The 21787-nt window shown below is 42.0% G+C and overlaps 1 protein-coding gene across 7 annotated transcripts in view; it reads right to left on the bottom strand.

Moving 5' to 3' along the window:
* Positions 1-21787, bottom strand: part of gabra2a (gamma-aminobutyric acid type A receptor subunit alpha2a) — a 254455-nt gene that overhangs the window by 119673 nt on the left and 112995 nt on the right. For all 7 annotated transcript variants that reach the window (XM_043691791.1, XM_043691775.1, XM_043691784.1 and 4 more), the window contains one exon: positions 14920-14987. In XM_043691791.1, coding sequence (XP_043547726.1) covers positions 14920-14987 — 68 coding nt within the window. The remainder of the gene's footprint in view (positions 1-14919; positions 14988-21787) is intronic.

Raw genomic sequence — 21787 nt, 5'->3', positions numbered from 1 at the left:
GAACTAGAGGGCATAGGTTTAAGGTGAGAGGGGAAAGATATAAAAGAGACCTAAGGGGCAACTTTTTCACGCAGAGAGTGGTACGTGTATAGAATGAGCTGCCAGAGGATGTGGTGGAGGCTGGTACAATTGCAACATTTCAGAGGCATTTGGATGGGTATATGAATAGGAAGGGTTTGGAGGGATATGGGACAGGTGCTGGCAGGTGGGACTAAATTGGGTTGGGATATCTGGTCGGCATGGACGGGTTGGACCGAAGGGTCTGTTTCCATCTGTACATCTCTATGACTCTATGACTCCAGTAAGGGTGCTACATTGGCAGTTTACCAACTATCTGAGACTTTTCCAGGACTGGTAGATTCCTGATACAAAAACTAATAGCACTTTGGTGAACATCCTCATTCGCCAAGCTGCCACTTTACACTCTATACCGCACAAAGAAGACCCAGTTCAGACCAAAACAGCACAGAGGGAAGTTGCTCTCCAGCTCCCTAAAGAAACAACCAATTTGAAGCCAGTCACCTCATTAACTAGCTGTTGGGGACACTATAGGTATTTTTCATCAACCAGTTCATGTATGTTATGACGGGGCAGGTGGGACTTGAAACCAGATCTTCTGGCCCTAAGTTACAGACACTACCTCTGTAGCATAAAAAAACCTTGGCAGAGGGTATGTAGTTATTTTAATCAATATGTTTAGACATATTCGGATGCATCTCTGGGGCGAGATGGATTTGAACCTGGACCTTCTGGCTTTGAGGTCCAGATAACTCGTACCCACTTGTTTTTAATGGAAGAATGAAACTTAATTTCTAAAGAGGAATCTCTAATTTATTGCCACATTAAATTAAAGAAAATAATTAGACTTTAAGTAAAACTTAACTCCTAATTAACTTCCATAGAACTCCTGACTCACCAATTTTCCATGAATATATCATATATTCTACATGTTAAATAAGTTATAGCCTTAATCTGTGGATCACTGCAGTCTAGCTTACAAATAGAACATTTGAAATTAAATAATCTACATTAGGAAAGCAATTGCAAGAAAAATTACCAACTGAAAATTAAAAGGAGCTTTTAAAAATGTCTCATTGCAAATGATTATACTGATATCCAAATGAAGAGGTGTCTGTATTTTAGCAGCTTAGTTATCTAGTAAATTACTAGTTTTCATTTGTATAGAATGAGGAGGATTAAAATCATCAAAGTTTTCTGAATGCCTTTTAGTCATGTGGAAAAGAAAACAGACAAATGTCTCCATGAACTCAACAAGATTATCACAATAATTGTGTGTTCATCAGTAGTTGAAATGAAACAGCTATGATGTACTCAACAAGCGTTTCCATGAGTTGGCAGGATTTAAACACCTTAAACTGCACAGAAACTATGCTTGCATCACAACGTATATTCCTGTGCCCACAGCCTTGCTCCAAATAAACAGCTGGCAGATGAGGGCACAAAGACCTTGGACCATGGTTCCCCCATTCTTCTATATCCTTGCTGCGACTTGTCATCTTATTCTCTCAGTGTCACTAGAGTCCAGGAAAATGCACTAAGTTCCTTGGTGGTACAGTTGCAATTGCTGAGAAATCATACTGAGTATGCTTCCACAACTACAGGTGGGACAAATCCATAAAACTTCCCTCTCATCCCTCTCTGAGATAACAAAGTCCTTAATATCCCAGCAGTGCACTGCTTTCCTCTTAAGCTGAAGAAATTCTGCGTGATCATGGAGACACAGATCATGGAAAAGATCTGTCCTTCTTACAGCCTGCACAACCCCGACACAGTTCTCTATTACTTACACAAATTGTGTCTGTGGCCTTCAGAATGTGGTGATTCCAGGCCCAGTCTCCTCACTGTTGCAATGTCAAACAAGGTCATGATCCCAGAATTTAACCTCAGAACCCTTGGCTGAGCCATTGCAACACCTTATGCATGTGCTTTACTGATGATATGATACAATGAAATGTTTACCACTGGAACACCACATTGCTTTCTGATGTAAGAAGATGCTTCACCCCTTTCACTTCAAACAACCATGTCAGCAATTAATCACGTAATGGGACCACAGCAAAATTTACAACAGTGCAATTAAATATCTACTTACATGTGTGCAGACCAGATACATATAACAAACAGCCATGCCAACCAAGTGTCCTGAAAATGTCTTCTTTCTTCACTTACTACGATGTCTAGCCCGACATGCTCAGTGAAGGTGGAGGCTGCTTGTTGACTGCCTCTGCCTAGTAACTGTTAATGACTTTGGTGAGAGTAGTCTACGCCTAGAGGTCCCCGACCTGCTGAGAGTCTCCTGAACCTCTCCTCAGCCTGAGTTCTAGCACAGCATGGCATCACTCACTGGCATTGGGGTGAGGGGGACCTGAAAGAAGCCAGGTCATTTTGGAGTGCCCTGGTCAGCGTTCCTCCTGTATCAGTGCTGATTATATCCTTGAGAGGAAGGTGCACCTAAAATGCGGTGGAGGTGCCTCATCCACGTCCCCCCCTCCCCCTTTTGCCTTGGCCAGGGTAATGGAGTCAGAGCATTTATCTGACTGCCATTGACCATTCTGCTGCATCTGGGTCTCAAGAGCAGCTGTTATATCTGTGCCAGGTGATAGAACAGCAGATAGAACTTATACCAACTCCTCCATCTTTTGCTCTAATTTAGTGCAGACCTCTGGTATCTCTGCTGGCATTTTCCTGTGGCACTGGTATTAATCAGTGAGGAAGTGGTGGATGGGGATCCAAGCCATTTGCCATCCATGGTCAGCTTGTCACTGCACTACAAGCAAGTATGCAAGTATGCAAGTTTGCTTGTGGTCTCACTTCTCGCCTGGGTTTCTTTGCGAGCCTGGGTCTCTGCTGAGTGGGTTTTCACAACAGCCACTGCCTCCCTGGTGGGGCTACCAAGGAACAGAACTGTCAGCCTCTGATTTCCCATCAGCTCTTGACAGGCAGCACGCCTGACTCCTGGGGTCCTAAGCCCAGGCAAGGCCCATGGATGGCCTGTTACTTGCCCGATTGGCTCATAATCCAGCAGGTCTTTTCCAACAAAGACAATGTAGATCTGTTGTTGACCCTCCTGCCAATGGCAGAAATCCCCATTGCCTCCATAAAACACCCCCTCAGTTATTCCTGGCCCTCAAATAGGCCAGAGGAACATGCAATAAGGAACTGGGAAGAAAATTGGATATTGTCAAAATTACTATTTCTACACTGAAACCTACATTAGCAGCCAGTTCAGCCACTCGTTTCGAAGATGGTTTCCAGTTTCTTGAAGCACCTGTGAGCCATTCACAGATAGTGCTGATTCCGAGTCCGAAAGCGACGCCACTTTAATTTCTGCCACATTTATAAATCTTCATTAAATTAAAAAGAATAATTCAAAGCAATATTAATAATTGATCTCTGCTGGATAATTTCTTCAGTAAAATGCCAGGCCTCTATTGATTTTGTACACTCTGTATTGATGAGATCATATTAGTTGACATCTTAAATTACATTTTTTCTCTTTACCTCAGGGAACAAAAACAAATTAAACTTTCATCCTCTTCTAATTATTTAAACTTTGCAGGTTTTTGTAGGTTGACCCACTGACTGTGGCCAAGTTAACAAACACAATGGACAGAGTTTATTTATCTGCTGGACACTTATTGTAAGTAGTTTTGGAAGTCCAGGAGCGATTAAATCTCAATTAGACAGATTGCTAGGTGCCAACAGGTGTCCCGGCTCCTTCACAGGGAATATCCCACAGGGATTTCTGCTGCAGAGCAACTGTCACTTTACTGAAAACTACCAGTCAAAGGTTGGCAACTCTCCAGTATCGACAGTGCCTCCAGGAGCTGTGGCTTCTCCCGGTACTGCAAGAGACTGGAGAATGGGAATCATTGTTGGAGCTGAAACACAGCTTTATGATACAAAATGGCTGGGACTGGTAAGGGAGGACCCAGAAAGGCTGGGGGGCTAAATAATGTAAAAGGCAGGCAGGTGTTTTCCCGTGGTTCCCTCCATGCTGTTGGTGGGCCATTCTGTTAGACAAAGGGTGCCTAAGGAGGAGGGACAGCTCTCCAAATTGGACTGCAGGTGTACACGCTGGGGTGTACCTGATAGTGTGTCTATGTGTTAAGGGCCCCTGACACTAGTGGTGGAACACTGAAATGAACTCTGGGCAGGAAGGCTGTTTTTGAATATTCCCACCTTGGTTTTAACTGGAACAAGTTCTAAAGCTGACAGCCTCCTCAGCTAGAGCTTCCTAGCTATTACTTACCAACCTCCACCCTATTCTCGCCCTGTCTCCCAGCCCACTCTCCACCCAATCTCCAACAGGCAGGACAGAATTTCATGACCCCTATCCCATCCCAAGGCCAAGTTTGAAGACAGGGAGGAATTGTTTGATTGGTTTGGAGAGAGTTATAGATGGGAATCTCACCAGGCTGCACATAACACTGGATGGGATGTGACCTGGTTTCTTATTCATACACTACAGCCAGTGTGATATGGTCAGAACCCTACTGTATATAGGTAAAAACAAAGACTGCAGATGCTGGAATCCAGATTTCTGGATTAGTGGTGCTGGAAGAGCACAGCAGTTCAGGCAGCATCCAAGGAGCAGTAAAATCGACGTTTAGGTCAAAAGCCCTTCATCAGGAATACTAGCAGAGAGCCTGAAGGGTGGAGAGATAAGTGAGAGGAGGGTGGGGGTGGGGAGAAAGTAGCATAGAATACTGCAGTGGGAGAGGGACTCCCTGAGATTCTTGTACAGAGAGGAGGAAAACTTCTTCAATGCTGTGAAGGTGAGACAAGGATCTTTAAGCTGGAACATCACATGTTAGAATGCCCGCTAACCATCTTAAAGGCAGACTGCCTGTCCAGTCTGGAATCAATCCACTAATACAACATGAAGTGTAGAGAGCCATCTTTCTGCCTGGTTACCAACTGGGACTAGCTGGGTAACTCTTTCAGGAGTCAGTGCAGACACGATGGGTGGAATAGCCTTCTTCTGTATTGTAAAATTCAATGTTTCTATTATATCAGTTTAAGGGCTAGTTATGCTCCTCATCTCACTATCATTGGGATTCAACCAGCACCAGGTGAGAAGCTCACTATGCACAGACTGGTGTTTGCCTGCGGTTTAGCATTGGGATCCCTCTTTTTAAAATTTGCTGTGTTCAACACCCGAATGAAGGGTCCCATAGAAAGTCACCTCACCGCTCCTGCTCCTGCTGCTGACCATTCTCCCTACTCCCCCCTCTTAGTTTTGTCCCCATTCCACCTAGACTCGCCTCTACCTGGAGATCCAGCAATAGTCAAAAGGCTGTCCCATGTGTAGCACTGGTACTCCTAATGGTGCGGCTGGCATTGGAGAGCTGCCAGCTAATGTCTGACATGTACCTCCCGTGGGTGGGATTTTCAGCCTTAATTGTGTGGAATACCCAACTCTGCAGAATTGCCTTCAACTGCTTCAGGCCTTCCAGAGGGAAGTAGCACTGGGTTCATGCCAGCTCTCCAACCAGTAGGTGGCAGCCGCTGACATGTTACGTTCCACCTGTGTTAGGTACTAAATCTCACAACATAAAATCTATTCACGTTCTCTCTTTTTCAGACAACATGATGCTGGGCCTATTTCTGTTTCACTTGTGCAGAATGTTATAGTGAGGCGTTAGCAGACAGCTCAAAGATATCAAATAGGATTTGCTTTAATTCACATGCAGGATCTGGGCATCACTTGCCCTCTTGCCCTCGTGGAGGCAGTGGTGAACTACATTCTTGAACACCACGATTTATGTGCTATTCAAAATATTCAAGATTAAATTTGTAGAATCATCAGGAATAGAATCAACTGGTGACTCATCGAACTATGATGGTCACACATCTGTGCCTCAATATTAAGACGACGACAAATCTCAAATGTTTCATTTGCTCCAAATTCAGTCACGTGACAGTGTTAAAGATATTAATTTTTGAGCTCTATCCTCCCAAATTCCTCTGAGCTTTACTGAAAGACCATGTAAGACTCTACACTCGCTCAGTGACTCACTTCAGCACTATCTTCTGAGAATCTGCAAAAAAGGCTAGTGCACTTAATAACTGTGAATCAGAGACTATTTGAAATAATTTTACAAACCTAAGTTAGATATTTATTTTATGAGAAAATGACAATTATTGTCTTCTTTCGAACTCAAGATCTTGGAGGAGTAGGAAATTCAGCCCCTTGAGCCTGCTCCATGCTTAATACAATCATGGCTGATCTCATCCCAGCCTGCAGTCCACTTTCCTGCCTGCTCCCCATAACCTTTTAACCCATTGCTAATTAAAAACCTGTCTACCTTCTCCTTAAATTTATTCAGTGTCAGTCGTGAATTCCACAGATCTCTTACCATTTAAGAGTAATCATTTCTCTGCATCACTGTTTAAATCTGCCACCCCTTAGCCTAAACCCATGACCTCCCCATTCCAACCCTCACTCTATCACAGGTTGCCCCATAAGAGGAAATATCAGCTTCATGTCTAATTTTTCTGTCAATCTGCTTTAGCTTCTTATATCCCTCAATCAGATCTCCAGTCATTCTTCTAAACTCTAGCCTAAACTGCTCAACCTCTCCTCACAAAACACGCCTTTCATCTCTGGAATAATCTTGTGAACCTTTTCTGAACTAGCTCCAGTGCAATGTAATGTATCATTCCTATTTAACAGAGCCCTGGATAAAATCTTGCTGCAGTTAATTTAGTGAAGACCACCTTTGTTATTCAGAATAGGTGGCAAAGTGACTGACCTATACAGAGCTATAATAATATTCTTAGCACAGTTACTGTCACGGTCTTGTTCCATAACCACATTCTGGCCAAGTTGTTTGCTTGTTTATCAAGCTGGAAATGAAGATTTGTTAGATTAGATTAGATTAGATTACTTACAGTGTGGAAACAGGCCCTTCGGCCCAACAAGTCCACACCGACCCACCGAAGCGCAACCCACCCATACCCCTACATTTACCCCTTTAACCTAACACTATGGGCAATTTAGCATGGCCAATTCACCTGACCCGCACATCTTTGGACTGTGGGAGGAATCCGAAGCACCCGGAGGAAACCCACGCAGACACGGGGAGAATGTGCAAACTCCACACAGTCAGTCGCCTGAGTCGGGAATTGAACCCGGGTCTCTGGCGCTGTGAGGCATCATGAAGGCTACATGAAGGCTACAAGATACATGAAGGCTACCGCTTTAGTGAAATGTTATGAATACACACGTCTCAGAGCACTAGTTGACCTTCTTGAACTTGGAGATCATCGAAGCAACAGTCTTAAATTCTTTCTGACTGTTAAATTGGAGCTTTAGTCTCTCTTCAAGCCCAAGGCAATAGAAGAAAGTTGAAAAAACATATGAGTGGTACGCACACCCCAAATTGCCAGCACTTTTTAAATATCATTCATTCATGGGATGTGCATGTTACGGCTACAGCAACATCTATAACCCATCCCTAACGACCCTGGTGATGGTGGCGGTGATGTGCCTTTTGATTCAAACCAATACTTGGGAAATAGGTACAACAACAGTGCTATTAAGGAAAACGTTATGGAATTCTGACCCAGTGACAGGGAAGGAACTGTGAAAATATTCCAAGTTAGGATGGGGGGGGGGGAGTAGCTTGGAGGGAAACTGTAAAGTGGTAGCGTTACCATGTATATGCTACACTTGTCCTTCTAAATGGTAGAGGGTCATGGGTTTGAGGTGCTGTCAAAACAGCTTGAGTGAGTTGTTGCACTGCATTTGTAGACAGTTGACACTGCTGCACTGAATGTCAGACAGAGTGAATGTTGAAGGTTATGGATGGGGTGTCAATCCAAGCCAACTGCTATTTCCTGGATGGTGTTAAGCTTCTTATGTGCTGTTGGAGCTGCACTCACCCAGTCAAGTGGGAATATTTCATCACATTCCTGACTCATGCCTTGTAGATGCTTCCTGGTCCAGTGTTTATTGCATCGATCACTGATTTTTCACCAGTGTCCTTTACGGATAGATATTTGCCAGTAACACTCACATCCCCCACAAAACAATTAAAAATACATCTGGTCATGGTAAAAGTGCCAGGAGAAACATTTGAATATTCATTATGCTCTCAGCTGTAGGCAACAAGAGCATCACACATCTGATGTCACTCAGAAGCTAGAAGTGATGCCAGTTAAGGTGTGGCACTATGCCAATTGACACAGCCTCTATTTTAAGCTCTGTTCTTGCCAGTACCACAGGCAGGTGGAAATTAAAAGTGACCTGTAAAAGAACGGGCATTCGTTCTTTGGTAAGAGATTTGGCTGCAAAGGATAATCACTTCTTAATGGAAATCATGCTGACAATCCATGGGGAAAGCTCACGATAGCTTGGTGCCAAAACAGCTTTATTCATAGCATCTATATTTAATATCAAAAGTTGGATACTCATTTTGAATTCAGGTAGCCCCCCTCAGGATATGGTTAAACACCACATGGAGCATATCTTAACATGTGTACGTTCTAGCTGAGCATATTCAAAGCTGTTATGGCTGTGACTCATTCAATCCCTCAAGAAACCCTGGAGCATTTTTCTAGATGTTTAATTTATTTGATTAAAATAATTAAAGAACACACAAATTCATGAATAATGCAAAACTTCAGGTGAAAATATTTTTAAAGAGTTTGGTACTGTTAAACATATGTTATATATTTATAAGAAATAATGATTTTAAAATGTTTAGAAAATCTGTCACATTTGGTGTAATCACTCTGAGCTAATCATTTTATCAACAATGTAATACTTTAATACCATTGATTAGTTTATACTTTTTTAAAACTATTCTTGACAGTTTACAATGTGTTGAACATAATAAAGCTAAATCATACAATTAATAGGTGTTTTTGGATATTATATTTGAATAAAGCTTTATCAAGAGCTTTGCAGCTAAACTTTTTTAAGCATTGCAAGCTAATGATATATTAAGGCCCATTTTGCTGATTGTCAGGAGGCAGTTCCTGATCTGAATATGCTCTTTCTAGTCAAGGAAGGCAGCACTCAAAGATGATGCTATCTCCTCATTTAAAAATGCACAACACTGGCCCGATGAGGGCCTATGTGATCCTATAATATTTTGCAGCCAGGGTACTCCTTTTAAACTTTATCCAACCTCATTTCCCCCCCCACCTTACCCTAGTTCCAACCTTGCAGCTCAGCACCACCCTCATGATCTGTTCCACCTGTCAATCTTCCTTCCCACTATCCCCTCGATCCTCCTCTCCGACCTATCACCTTTACCCCCACCTCCCTCCACTCTCAGCTACCTTCTCCCCAGCCGCACATCCCTCCAATCCGGAGGCTCCCAGCCTCATTCCTGATAAAGGGCTTTTGCCTGGAACGTCGATTTTCCTGTTCCTCGGATGCTGCCTGACTTACTTTTCCAGCACCATTCTAATCTAGGCTCATGCTGAGCTCAAGATTAGTAACACAGCACGTTTGGGTGTCTAGAATGACACGTGAAGAAAGTCTGGTGGAGCTGCCATTGGCGGGTAATAGGAGAATCCATCCAGGTCATAAGTGCTATGATGTCTATGACATTCTAAAACATGGCTTTTTCAACTGAGTGACTGGCAATCTTTGTGTCAATGAGTGCCAGAGAAGCAAGAGGATATCATTGCCTTGTCCATGAGCTCAATGCTGATGAAGGGCTTACGCCCAAAACGTTAATTCTTCAGCTCATCGGATGTTGCCTGACCTACTGTGTTTTTCGAGTGCTACACTTTTCGACTCAATGCAGCAGGTGCAAAGAAAGATATAGAAAAGCCCCTGGTGTCTCCACTCGGCCCTGCTCCTTCTTAACTGTGCGTTTTACAACAGATGTACAGGATCTTCAACTTCTAAGGCCTGGACAGGGTATGAATAGCCACTCCTCAGCCCCTCTACCAGTGAATCCTGTGTTCCACATAGCCATGCCCATAGAGAGGCCTGCATTGCTGCAGATCCCCATCAGCAGCCAGGGTCCTGTATGTCTCAGGCAGCTAGACAATGGCCACCAAGGTCATCCCAATGCATGAGCAGAAACAGCAGTAGTCTTCCTCCATGTCATCAGTGAGAACAGTGCTGGTTCCTCATAAGGGCATTTGTAAGGAAATTATTAGGAGCAGAAGTTCTCATATGCTTAGATTAATGTCAGAGATAAATCCCTCTTCTCTTATGCCACTTGGTAAATCATTTATTCATTGTTGAAGTTAGTGAATCCAATTCTTGTTGCTTTCTGATATCTAATATCCAGCTCTTTCAATAACGTGGAGATGATGATGATGTGAACTAGACTGTTTCAGCTCCTCAGTCTTGCTCCTGTGCACTATGCACTTGGTTGGTGATGCAATGCAAAAATGAAGTTAGAAATCATACAACACCAGATTATCATCCAACAGGTTTATTTGGAAACACTAGCTTTCAGAGCACTGCTGCACCTGGTGTAGTGTGATTTCTACTTTGTACACCCAGTCCAACACCGGCATCTCCAAATCATGCAAAAATGAAGGTAGTGATAGCTAAACTGATTAAATGGCTTGCTGCCTTCCAGGGGGATCCCTTTATCTTTATACCCTTCCACAAATCCTCTATCTAATTATACATCCTTCTATATTTGTGATTTTGGACTGAAATGAGAAGAGGACTATCAGCGAGGATGTGTACAAAGGAAAATTTGGCTGGTAACAGAAGCTAAGTGGTCTCTGGAGTTGTGACCAGTTGTTGTTGACAAAGTGCTTCTGCTTGCCAAGAGCTATGTGATTGGCTGTCAGGTAGCTGAACACCTTGTCAGTATGAATGATATAGCCAGAAGTGTTCAGATCTCTGGACGAAGACGTGGCATCGTTTTTTCTACAGTAAAAAAAATCTAAAGCCTGAATAAAGTCAGTTTATTTTCCTTCACCTCTTATTGCAAGTTTTCACTTTTAACCATTAAGTTGAAGATTTTATCAGTTGTGAACCATTTGCCTTACTCCTCCTGCAAGCAAAGTGGAAGTACCTAGAGGACAGAGATTGAGGAGCAACTATTCCAAGCAAGCGAGAAAGACCATCTCAGTGAACTCTGTAGACTGGGGCCATTGAACAGCCTCTCCAGCTTTTCCCTTCACTTATAACAGTAGTTAATTTTGCCTTTCTGACTGTGGCTGTACGTATGCATTGTGGGATTCTTATCAGGAGTTAGCATTTTAATGAATAGAGTTACATGTTGATCATTCCTAATAATTTATCTGTGGTTAGAATCTATTTATTGTAATAAATAGTCATTATTATTAAGTACAGAAACCTGGTCTATGCTTTCTGTCAACCAGGCACTAAGGAGACAAGTTAATTGAGAAATATCTGTTCTTATGCAAGATCTTTAACTTCAGTGGTAACACTGGGAATAGTGGGCTTGATTTCCAGTGAGCTAACTGAACGAGGTGTACCAGTTCTCTCGCGCTGTTCCATGCAAATACAGACGCTGCAACATAACCAAGTAAGGTCCTTCCACGACAGCATCAAGTTCGCCAGGTTCCCCTTCAATTTCCAGGTACTTCTACCATTTACTGCTAATGCTACAGTCTTCAACACAGGGCACAAAACAAACAAAGGTAAGTCCCCTGCATGCTGAAAGAAATATCAACTAAGGTGAAGCAGAGAAAAGATATACATGATATGGCACATGGAAAGCACGACTGAAAACCAGGCTGAATGTTGAAGGTTCAGAGGGCAATTGAAGAAAGAATAAATACTAGATGCTTAGAGATAGTATGAGAAACAACTGGTAAATTACACAAAATATAATTGAAACCTCTTCGGAAGGCGTGTAGAGAGGATAGTAAAAGATGTGGAGTCAGTTATAGAAATAAAATACACATGGAGGCATGGCTGAGATGTTAAATAAAGATTTTTCGTTGGCTGTTACCAGTTTAGAAGCTTCTGCCCAAATCATAGTGAGCAGGCAGGCCCATCCTTTCTGTGCTGTCTCTGCAAATGCAACTCCACCAAGCCCATCCCGATGCAATTCTTTTCTGAAGTTGCTTCACGATTTATCAGTCTCCACCACATTCTCAGACAGTGCACTTCAGATCCTAACCACTCACTGCATACAAAATACTTTTCCTCACGCTGCTTTTGCTGGGCACCTTAAGTTGGTGCCCTAAATTTGATAAATCACCAGGATCAGAAGAAATGCAACCAAGAATACTGAGTGGGATAAAAGAGGAAATGACAGAGGTTTGAGTCAATTTTTTAAAAATTCTCTTCAGATGTAAGGATGAGGGTTTTGACTAGTAACTACAGACCTTTCTGTTTCCCTCATTACTGGGGATTCAAATAGAAATGACCTGCAGTATTTTATGGTTCCTAGAGGGTGGGACAGTGAGAGGAAAGATAGCTGTAAGATCTTAAGTCACGCATGTGGGATATTTCTGGCACTACTTCCTGGCCTGACCGCAGAGCAGCGGGACATGGATTGGTAAGCCTGCTTGCCTGTGCATGAACTGAAGGTAGAACATAGAACATAAAATAGTGCAGCACAGAACAAGCCCTTCAACCCACAATGTTGTGCCAAGCATTTATCTTAATCTAAGATCAACCTAATCTACACAACCCTTACTTTACTGCCATCCACGTGTTTGTCCAGCAGGTGCTTAAGTGTGCCTAATATCTCTGATTCTACTATTTACCGCTGGCAGTGCATCCCATGCACCCACCACTCTCTGTTTGAAGAACCTACCTCTGACATCTCGTCTAAACCTTCCTCCAATCACCTTAAAATTATGCCCCCTCGTGATAGCCATCTCTGCCCTGGAGAAAGGTGTCTAGTGACCTACTCTATCGATGCCTCTCATCATCTTCTAAACGTCTCATCCTTCTTCGCTCAAAAAAGAAAAGCCCTAACCCCCTCAACCTTTCGTCGTAAGACATGCCCTCCAGTCCAAGCAGCATCCTGGTAAATCTCCTCTACATCTTCTCTAAAGCTTCCACATCTTTCCTATAATGAGGCAACCAGAGCTGAACACAATATACTAAGTGTGGCCTAGCAGTGTTTTATAGAGCTGCAGCATAACTTTATAGAGTTTCAACTCAATCCCTCTACTAATGAAAGCCAACACACCATCTATCTTCTTAACAACCCTTTTCAGGCTCCCTGTTCCCTCACAGGCATCTTCCCCATCACTGTGATATTTCTGTGCTGCCCAACTCCCCTGCCCCCCCCAACCCAACGCACCAATTTTCCCCTCTGCAACAGCTTTGTTGCAACCCAGTCCCATTCCAAAGCTGACAGGTTCCACCAATACTCGGGACTTACCTTTGTCTGGGCTCCATCGCAGTTCGCTTCCCGCTGTGGTCATAGCTCCTGGGAACCACAAAGAGGAAAATCTTCACATGCACAAATGGAAGGTACAGCCTGCTAGAATGGGTGGTTGAGTGATAAGAGAAATTTAATACAGAGAAATGTTCAGTGATTCATTTCTGTGGGAAGAATGAGTAGAAGCAATACTAAACAAAAGATATAAGACTTAAAAAGTGTTCAGGAGCAAAGGGACCTTGAGGTAAATGTGTAGTAGAAGAGCTTTAGAAAGCAATTATTTGGGTATATGTTTATAACTACGGGTTTTATGGGGTTTATAACTATGAATGCAAAGTACAAAAGTGAGGAGATTATGTTTAAACCTGCATAAAATGCACACTTGGCCTCACCTGGTGTAATGCATCTAGTTCAGCATAGCACACTTCACCAAAGATGTCAAATCATTAAAGAGGATGCAGAAATTATTTACAACAGTAGTTCTGGGGATGAGAAATTTAAGTTACCTGGATCTGGGGTTGTCTGCCTGAGAGGGAAAAAGATTAAGAGGAGTATGGACAGAATAGATAGACAGCTATGGAAGGATCTAGAACCAGACAACTGAAAGCAGTTGGCAAAAGAAACAGCAGTGACATGAGAAAAAAAAAGCGTTTTGAAGCAGCAAGGCTTAAGGATCTGGAATGCACTTCCCAAAGAATGTGGTGGAGGCAGGTTCAATTGTCACCTTCAAAAGAGAATCACATCACTATCTGAAGAGAAAAGGTTTACAGAGTTACGGAGAACAGTTTGGGAGTAAGACGAGTTGTGTTGATATTGGAGAGAGACAGCACAGACATGATAAGCTGAATGGCTTCCTTCTCTCCTGTAACTATTCTATGATTCAATGATTCTGTGGTGCTGTGCTTCCACAGAGTACACATTGTTAAGGTTTTCCCTAAACTCGATGCTAACCCTGAGTGCAAAACTAAACAGACACTTAATTAAAGGAAACTTGTACTTTGACTCTGTTGGTCTTCCTGCCAAAACTCTTGGACAGATTATACTTGTTGATTGAGGAGCAATGGGAATTTTAATAGTCTGTATGTTCATAATTATTGCTGCACTCCCCTAGTAACCTTGAAGAACAACTTTATATTTGCAGAATGACCATTTTCTCCATGATGTGGAAAAGAAAGTCACACTGATTTTTTTTAGTTTTAGCCTAATCCAAGCATTGTATTTTCAAATAACAAAATAAAAGACAAAGTTAAAGTGAAGAATAGTCAGTGCTTTTAATGGACAAGTTTGCCGTTTATGAGCATACTTCAATGTGATTGGCTGCTCACCTTGCTTACTGACACCACAATTACTAGACATTTGGAGATCCCCTTTAAACCACCATCAGGTAAAGGGAAATCCAGGTCACAGAGATCCTGAGACATTCTCAGGCAGCTTTCTTCAAGAGCAGCAGCAAAAACATTGCTTCATCGCTGAACACAAAATCCAACCCATAATTGCAAGAATTAAAATAGTCCTCTAATATTATTACTATAATGTGTATTAACAAAGCAGAATAATTAACTTTTTTTTTAAATTTCAAAAACATATTTGCACTTACCATGTCTGTGTCTGATACAGGTCCAAAACTTGTCACATAGATGTCTGTCTTGACTTCTGTTATTCTTTCTGATGAAATAAAAAAAAGTCTGGTAGTTTTCAATAAAGATGCCTGTTCTAAACAATTGAACATCTTAACACACACTACACCCTAAGTAAGTATAACACTTTCAGCTTAGGGTGCTAGTTCTATGAAAGTAATAGGCATGTCATTATTCTAGTTCTATACATATTGTTTGACAAGTTAAATGCTGAGATCAAAAAGAATTATGGGCAGAATCTTCAGGATTTGAAAGACATGGGCTACAGTTAGGTTTGTGGAAGATTTGGGGCAACAAGTCTGTCAAGGCTGGTCTCGACCTCATCAGCAACTCGCAACATCTTTTCAGAAAGGGTGTGGCAAGAATCTTGTTCTTTCAGGGGGATTATTGCTTGTTAAACATACCTCAGTAATAATTCAGCCTCCCATACTGCATGTCTTGTAAACAAGCTCGGGTTGGAGAAACTCAACAAGGAAACCAGAGCGAGGTGGATTCAGCTCACCACTGACATTTCAGGGGCACACTCCATGGTCACGGGTCACAGACACTATGCATCCATGGACACTGGCATCTGATTTGTGCCATCCTCTGAGAACCCTCATGGCACATTTCCAATTTATTTGCAGGATGCTTCTGCATTTCAGTGCTACACTATCAACTACCATCGCAATGTTGCTGCAAGAACACCCTGCCCTCAGGGACATGCACCCAGCTCATGGACTGGACCATGTTGTTTCTCTGGGCTGTGAACTTGCTGTCATAGCACTCACTCGCTCCAGCGTATTCACTTAGTTTAACCTATTTCATTTTATTTGTCAGTTCAGGCAATTTGGGATGGAGAGCAAATGCTGGTCTTGCCTGTGACACCCTATTCCATCAAAATCTTCTTAGAAATTGCTGGACGGAGGTTAGATAACAGTACTTTGTTCAGAAATGCGCACTAACAGATGTTAATGAATGCATTTGGGTTTCTGAAGCAATGAATGATATATCCAGAAAGTTTTGAAGAGCTGATTCCCACAAGCATATTACTGCTAATCATATCTAATTAGAATATTTTGCATTAATACACCCATGTATGCAATGATGATCAGAATCTTTTTCCCAGAGTTGAAATGTCTAATACTTGAGGGCATGCATTTAAGGTGAGAGGGAAAAGTTCAAGTGAGATGCGAGGAGCAAGTTTGTTTACACAGAGAGTGGTAGGAGTCTGCACCTGCTGCCAGGAGTGGTGGTGGACATAGATACAATAGAGGTGCTTAAGGGACTTGTAGATAAGCACAGGAGTGGAGGGACATTGTCCAAGGTCAGGCAGAAGAGAGTAGTTTAATTTGACATCATATTCAGCACAACTTCATGGGCCAAAGGTCCTTTTCCTGTGCTGTACTGTTCTATGTTTTATGTTATATAAATGCCAATTGTTAATCTCTTAGATAGATAGGTAATTGAACAGTAGTATTTTTGTCTGAGATGTGAACTTCTGATTCAGGTGGCTTTATTTATGAAAATTAGATAATTTCCATCAAGTTTATCTAGAGTAAGTGTTTGGCTTGGACAAGCTAAATAAGTTTAAGCCAGACCTCACATGTTTCTCCACATAGTATAAAATAGTACAAACTTGGTTGATTGATTTGAACCAAGGGTATTGGTTAATGGATCAGTTTTGGGTTGAATGAAGGTCTGTCGCAGAGTTCCTAAGGTTTGTTATTGTGAACCCTGCTTTTCCCGACCTATAATCTTGGTGTGTAGGGGACATTTTCAAGATCTGCAGATACTACAAAACTTGGAAGCATTGTGACCTGTAGGGTGGGTAGTGTAGAACTTCAAAAGGACAAGATACGATAGGTGGCAGATAAGGGTAAATGAAAACAAAAGTGAAGCTTGACAGAAGAACATGGACACAATATTTAAGAGTGTGCAGGATCAGAGGGACTTGGATTTATATATACATAGACTACTGGAGTTGGCAGAACAGATGGAGAAAGAAATTAATAAAAGCAAATTAATAGGGATATAGAATGCGAGGTCAAGGAAGTGATGCTGAGCTTTTACAAATCACCTATTAGATCTCAGCCGTCATATGATGTACAGTTCTGGATGCCGCATTATAGGAAGGATGTGAATGTATTGAAGATGCTGTAGCTAAGATTTATAAAATATTTTCCAGGGACAAGAGAATTCAATTTTGAGGAGAGATTGGAGACTTTGGACCTGATCTCCCTTAGAAAGAAGGCGACAAAAAGATCTGATCGAGAATTTCAAAATCAGGAAAATCTGGATAGAGCAGACAGGGAGAAACTGTTCCCATTCATAAAAAGAATAAAGTCGGCATATTTTCGCACAACCAGTGGCTTGGTCTGGAATACACTGCCTGGAAACCGGCTGGTGGTAAAGTCAATTGAGGTATTCAAAGAATATTGAATGATTAACGGAAATGGTATATGAAAGAAAGGATTAAGGGGGTCACTAAGTCATTATGCTCAGTTCAGGAGCCAGCTTGTTCTCAAGATGGGTAGAATGCACCATAACACTTCTGTGATTCTGTGCCATATACACGAGGCTCTTGCAATAGTCATCACTGACCTAAGCACTTCTTATTGCAACCTTCTATGTCACATCACAGCATAGTTCAAAGACTCGGCTGCATATTCCTGAAACACTACGTCTACAGCAGGGTTTAGTAAATTATCTGTATTAGGTACAAGGTTCTTCAGGTATTGTCTGATTGCAAGCTGGATTATTGCCAAACGGTGTAAATTTAGGAAACACCAAGAGTGTTTCATTGAAACCCATCTCGTTAATACATTTTTTCTCCTATCACACCATCTCATTATGTTTTAAGTGATATCAATGCTCTTGCCTCTGCTACATTATTTGGCAGATTTGCAAATGTGTATCACTTCTAGAAAAACAAGATTTTCTTACTACCTACCACTGTGTCTTCTTAGGATGCTAACTTGAAACAACCTGCGATGACTTAATCTATGCCATTTAATATTTTATAGGGCCTGATGAAGTCTTCCTTAAGTTATTTTTTGCTGAACCGCAAAGCATTCCCAAGCCTTCCCTTTTATACTATGCAACACTCTCTTCTGCATTCTTTCTAACGTAGGGAAATTGGCTTTTGAACCAGAGTACTGGCCTATATATAGTCAGACCAGTGCATTGTGAAATCTGTCGTCTCACAAGCCATTGTAAAAATGGCTGTATCTTTTTTTGCTGTGATTTGACTACACATCCTCTTAATTCCATTTTATAAACACTTTGTCACATTTCGTTTTTCTCTCTTAGAATGGTAATAGTGACTTCATCAAATAGTACTCCCAAATGCTCTTCTAAGTCTCCCTCTGCTAAAATGGTTCCAATAACTGTAAACTTTATTGCATTTTTTTGCAACCTACTGTCTTACTATACCTTTATCAGTGGCAAATTGCTTGATCAGTTTTATGAACAGCCAGTCTACTATACTATTTTCCCAAAATGTGGTCAATTAAGTTGGATGCTCCCTGGCATGATTCCGCAGACAGGTTTGTACATTTCTTCTGGTCAGGGATACATTTTGAACTCAGTGCCTTGTTAAACTTTTCACAAGGTTACAGAAAAGCAATATAAGATTATAATTCAGTTCATTTTATTTATTCATTTTGTTTAAAAGATAACCTCATAAATACTGAATACAAAGGATTCTGGGTAATCTAAGACGGAGGACAGGAAAACTTTCTGACTGTAACTGCTGCTCCTTTTTTGAGGTATTTTAGGTGTTGGAGGTGATTTCCTCGAATTCCAGGAGCAGCAAGTACTGTTTTATATGCTGTTGCATTGTTTTGGAACTTTGGGGAAAAAAAAGTCAAAACAACAGCAGTTTTAAAAGGGAGAAGAACAGACAAAGGAAGTACATCGTGAGGTCAGTGCAGGAGAGAGAGAGAGAAAGAAACTGACACCACAGTGAACCTGCAGAGTTACTGCCTTTGCTGTTTGAATTCATGTACAGCTGGACATCGGAGTGAGTCTGCAAAAATTAACAAACAGTGAGATTCACAACTGAACTTGGAGGAACTGTTTGAGTGAACTCAAAGCACAGAAACAGATAGGTGAATGGTTTTAAGTGTGGCCGACAGAAAATCTGTAGTAGTGAGTCAAGTGGGTTCTTTCTTGATTATATATTTTTTGATATATGTCTCTTGATTAAACTTAAAATATAAGCCGGTAACTATTAGTTTTACCTAGGGCAGTATTTTGTAGAGGAATAAGATGGTGTTATTTTCTGGGTCTGTAGAATGTGAAGAAGAAAAAATGGCCTTTAGTAGAGTGATGTGCGCTTCTTGTCAGATGTGGGAGTTTAAGGAGAGTTTATGGGTGACGGCGGATTATATCTGCAATAAATGCTGTTGGTTGCAAATCCTATCAGATCGAATGGATCTGTTGGAGAGACAGTTACAGGCAATGAGGAATTTGCAACAGCAACGGAATGTGATTGATGGCAGTTATAGGAAGGGGGAAAGTCTCAGATACAGTCACGTAGATGAGTTAATTCCAGGAAAGGTAAGAGAGGTAGGCAGCTAGTGCAGAAGTCTTCTGTGACTATCCCCATTTCAAACAAATATGCTGCTTTGGAAAATGAAGGGGGCGATCGATTCACAGGGGAAGATAGCACGAACAGCCAAGTTCCTGGTATTGAAACTGGTCCTAATGCAACGAGGGGTATGTCGGATTCCAAGAAACCAATGGTGTTAGGGGACTCTCTAGTCCGAGGTAGCGACAGATGTTTCTGTAGCCAGCAGCGAAAAATCAGAATGGTGTATTGCTTTCCTGGTGCCAGGATCAAGGATGTCTCAGAGAGGGTGCAGAATGTTCTCAAGGGGGGGACGGGGCAGCAAGAAGTCATTGTCCACATCGGAACCAACAACTTTGGAAGGGAATAGGTTGAGAGTCTGAAGGGAGATTACAGAGAGTAGGCAGGTATTTAAAAAGGAGGTCCTCAAAAGTAGTAATATCTGGATTAATCCCGGTGCTACGAGCTAGGGAGGGCAGGAATAGGAGGATAAAGCAGATGAATGCATGGCTGAGGAGCTGGTATATGGGAGAAGGACTCACATTTGTGGACCATTGCAAGCTCTTTTGAGGTAGAAATTACCTATACAAGAAGGACAGATTGCACCTAAATTGGAAGGGGGCTAATATACTGGCAGGGAAATTTGCTAGAGCTGTTCAGGAGGATTTAAACTAGTAAGGTGGGGGGGATGTGGGACCCAGGGAGATAGTGAGGAAAGAGATCAATCTAAGACTGGTACAGTTGAGAACAGAAGCGAGTCAAACAGTCAGGGCAGGCAGGGACAAGGGAGGACTATTAAATTAAACTGCATTTATTTCATTACAAGGGGCCTCACGGGGAAGGCAGATGAACTCAGGGCATGGTTAGGAACATGGGACTGGGATATCATAGCAATTACGGAAACATGGCTCAGGGATGGGCAGGACTGGCAGCTTAATGTTCCAGGATACAAATGCTACAGGAAGGATAGAAAGGGAGACAAGAGAGGAGGGGGAGTGGCGTTTTTGATAAGGGATAGCATTACAGCTGTGCTGAGGGAGGATATTCCTGGAAATACATCCAGGGAAGTTATTTGGGTAGAAATGAGAAATAAGAAAGGGATGATCACCTTCTTAGGATTATATTATAGACCGCCTAATAGTCAAACGGAAATTGAGAAACAAACTTGTAAGGACATCTCAGCTATCTGTAAGAATAATAGGGTGGTTATGGTAGGGGATTTTAACTTTCCAAACATAGACTGGGACTGCCATAGCGTTAAGGGTTTCGATGGAGAGGAGTTTGTTAAGTGTATACAAGAAAGTTTTCTGATTCAGTATGTGGATGTACCTAGTAGAGAAGGTGCAAAACTTGACCTACTCTTGGGAAATAAGGCAGGGCAGGTGACTGAGGTGTCAGTAAGGGAGCATTTTGGGGCTAGCGACCATAATTCAATTTGATTTAAAATAGCGATGAAAAAGGATAGACCAGATCTAAAAGTTGAAGTTCTAAATGGGAGAAAGACAAATTTTGACAGTATTAGGCAAGAACTTTCGAAAGCTGATTGGAGGCAGATGTTCGCAGGTAAAGGGACGGCTGGAAAATGGGAAGCCTTCAGAAATGAGATAACGAGAATCCAGATAAAGCATATTCCTGTTCGGGTGAAAGGAAAGTCTGGTTGGTTTAAGGAATGCTGGATGACTAAAGAAATTGAGGGTTTGGTTAAAAAAAAAGAAGGAAGCATATGCAAGGTATAGACAGGATAGATCAAGTGAATCTTTAGAAGAGTACAAAGGCAGTAGGAGTATACTTAAGAGGGAAATCAGGAGGGCAAAAAAGGGGACATGAGATAACTTTGGCAAATAGAATTAAGGAGAATTCAAAGGCTTTTTACAAACACATTAAGGACAAAATGGTAACTGGGGAGAGAATAGGGCCCCTCGAAGATCAGCAAGGCAGCCTAAGTGTGGAGTCGGAGAAAATGGGGGAGATACTAAGCGAGTACTTTGCATCAGTATTTACTGAGGAAAAGGAGATGGAAGATATAGACTGTAGGGAAATAAATGGGGACATCTTGAAAAATGTCCAGATTACAGAGGAGGAAGTTTTGAAATGCATAAAGGTGGATAAATGGGCGGCACGGTGGCACAGTGGTTAGCACTGCTGCCTCACAGCGCCTGAGACCCGGGTTCAATTCCCGCCTCAGGCGACTGACTGTGTGGAGTTTGCACGTTCTCCCCGTGTCTGCGTGGGTTTCCTCCGGGTGCTCCGGTTTCCTCCCACAGTCCAAAGATGTG

Source organism: Chiloscyllium plagiosum, chromosome 1 (genome assembly GCF_004010195.1).
Source record: "Chiloscyllium plagiosum isolate BGI_BamShark_2017 chromosome 1, ASM401019v2, whole genome shotgun sequence".
Lineage (NCBI taxonomy): Eukaryota > Metazoa > Chordata > Chondrichthyes > Orectolobiformes > Hemiscylliidae > Chiloscyllium > Chiloscyllium plagiosum.
The sequence above is the reverse complement of the archived record's forward strand: the minus strand, read 5'-3'. Positions and strand labels throughout refer to the sequence as shown.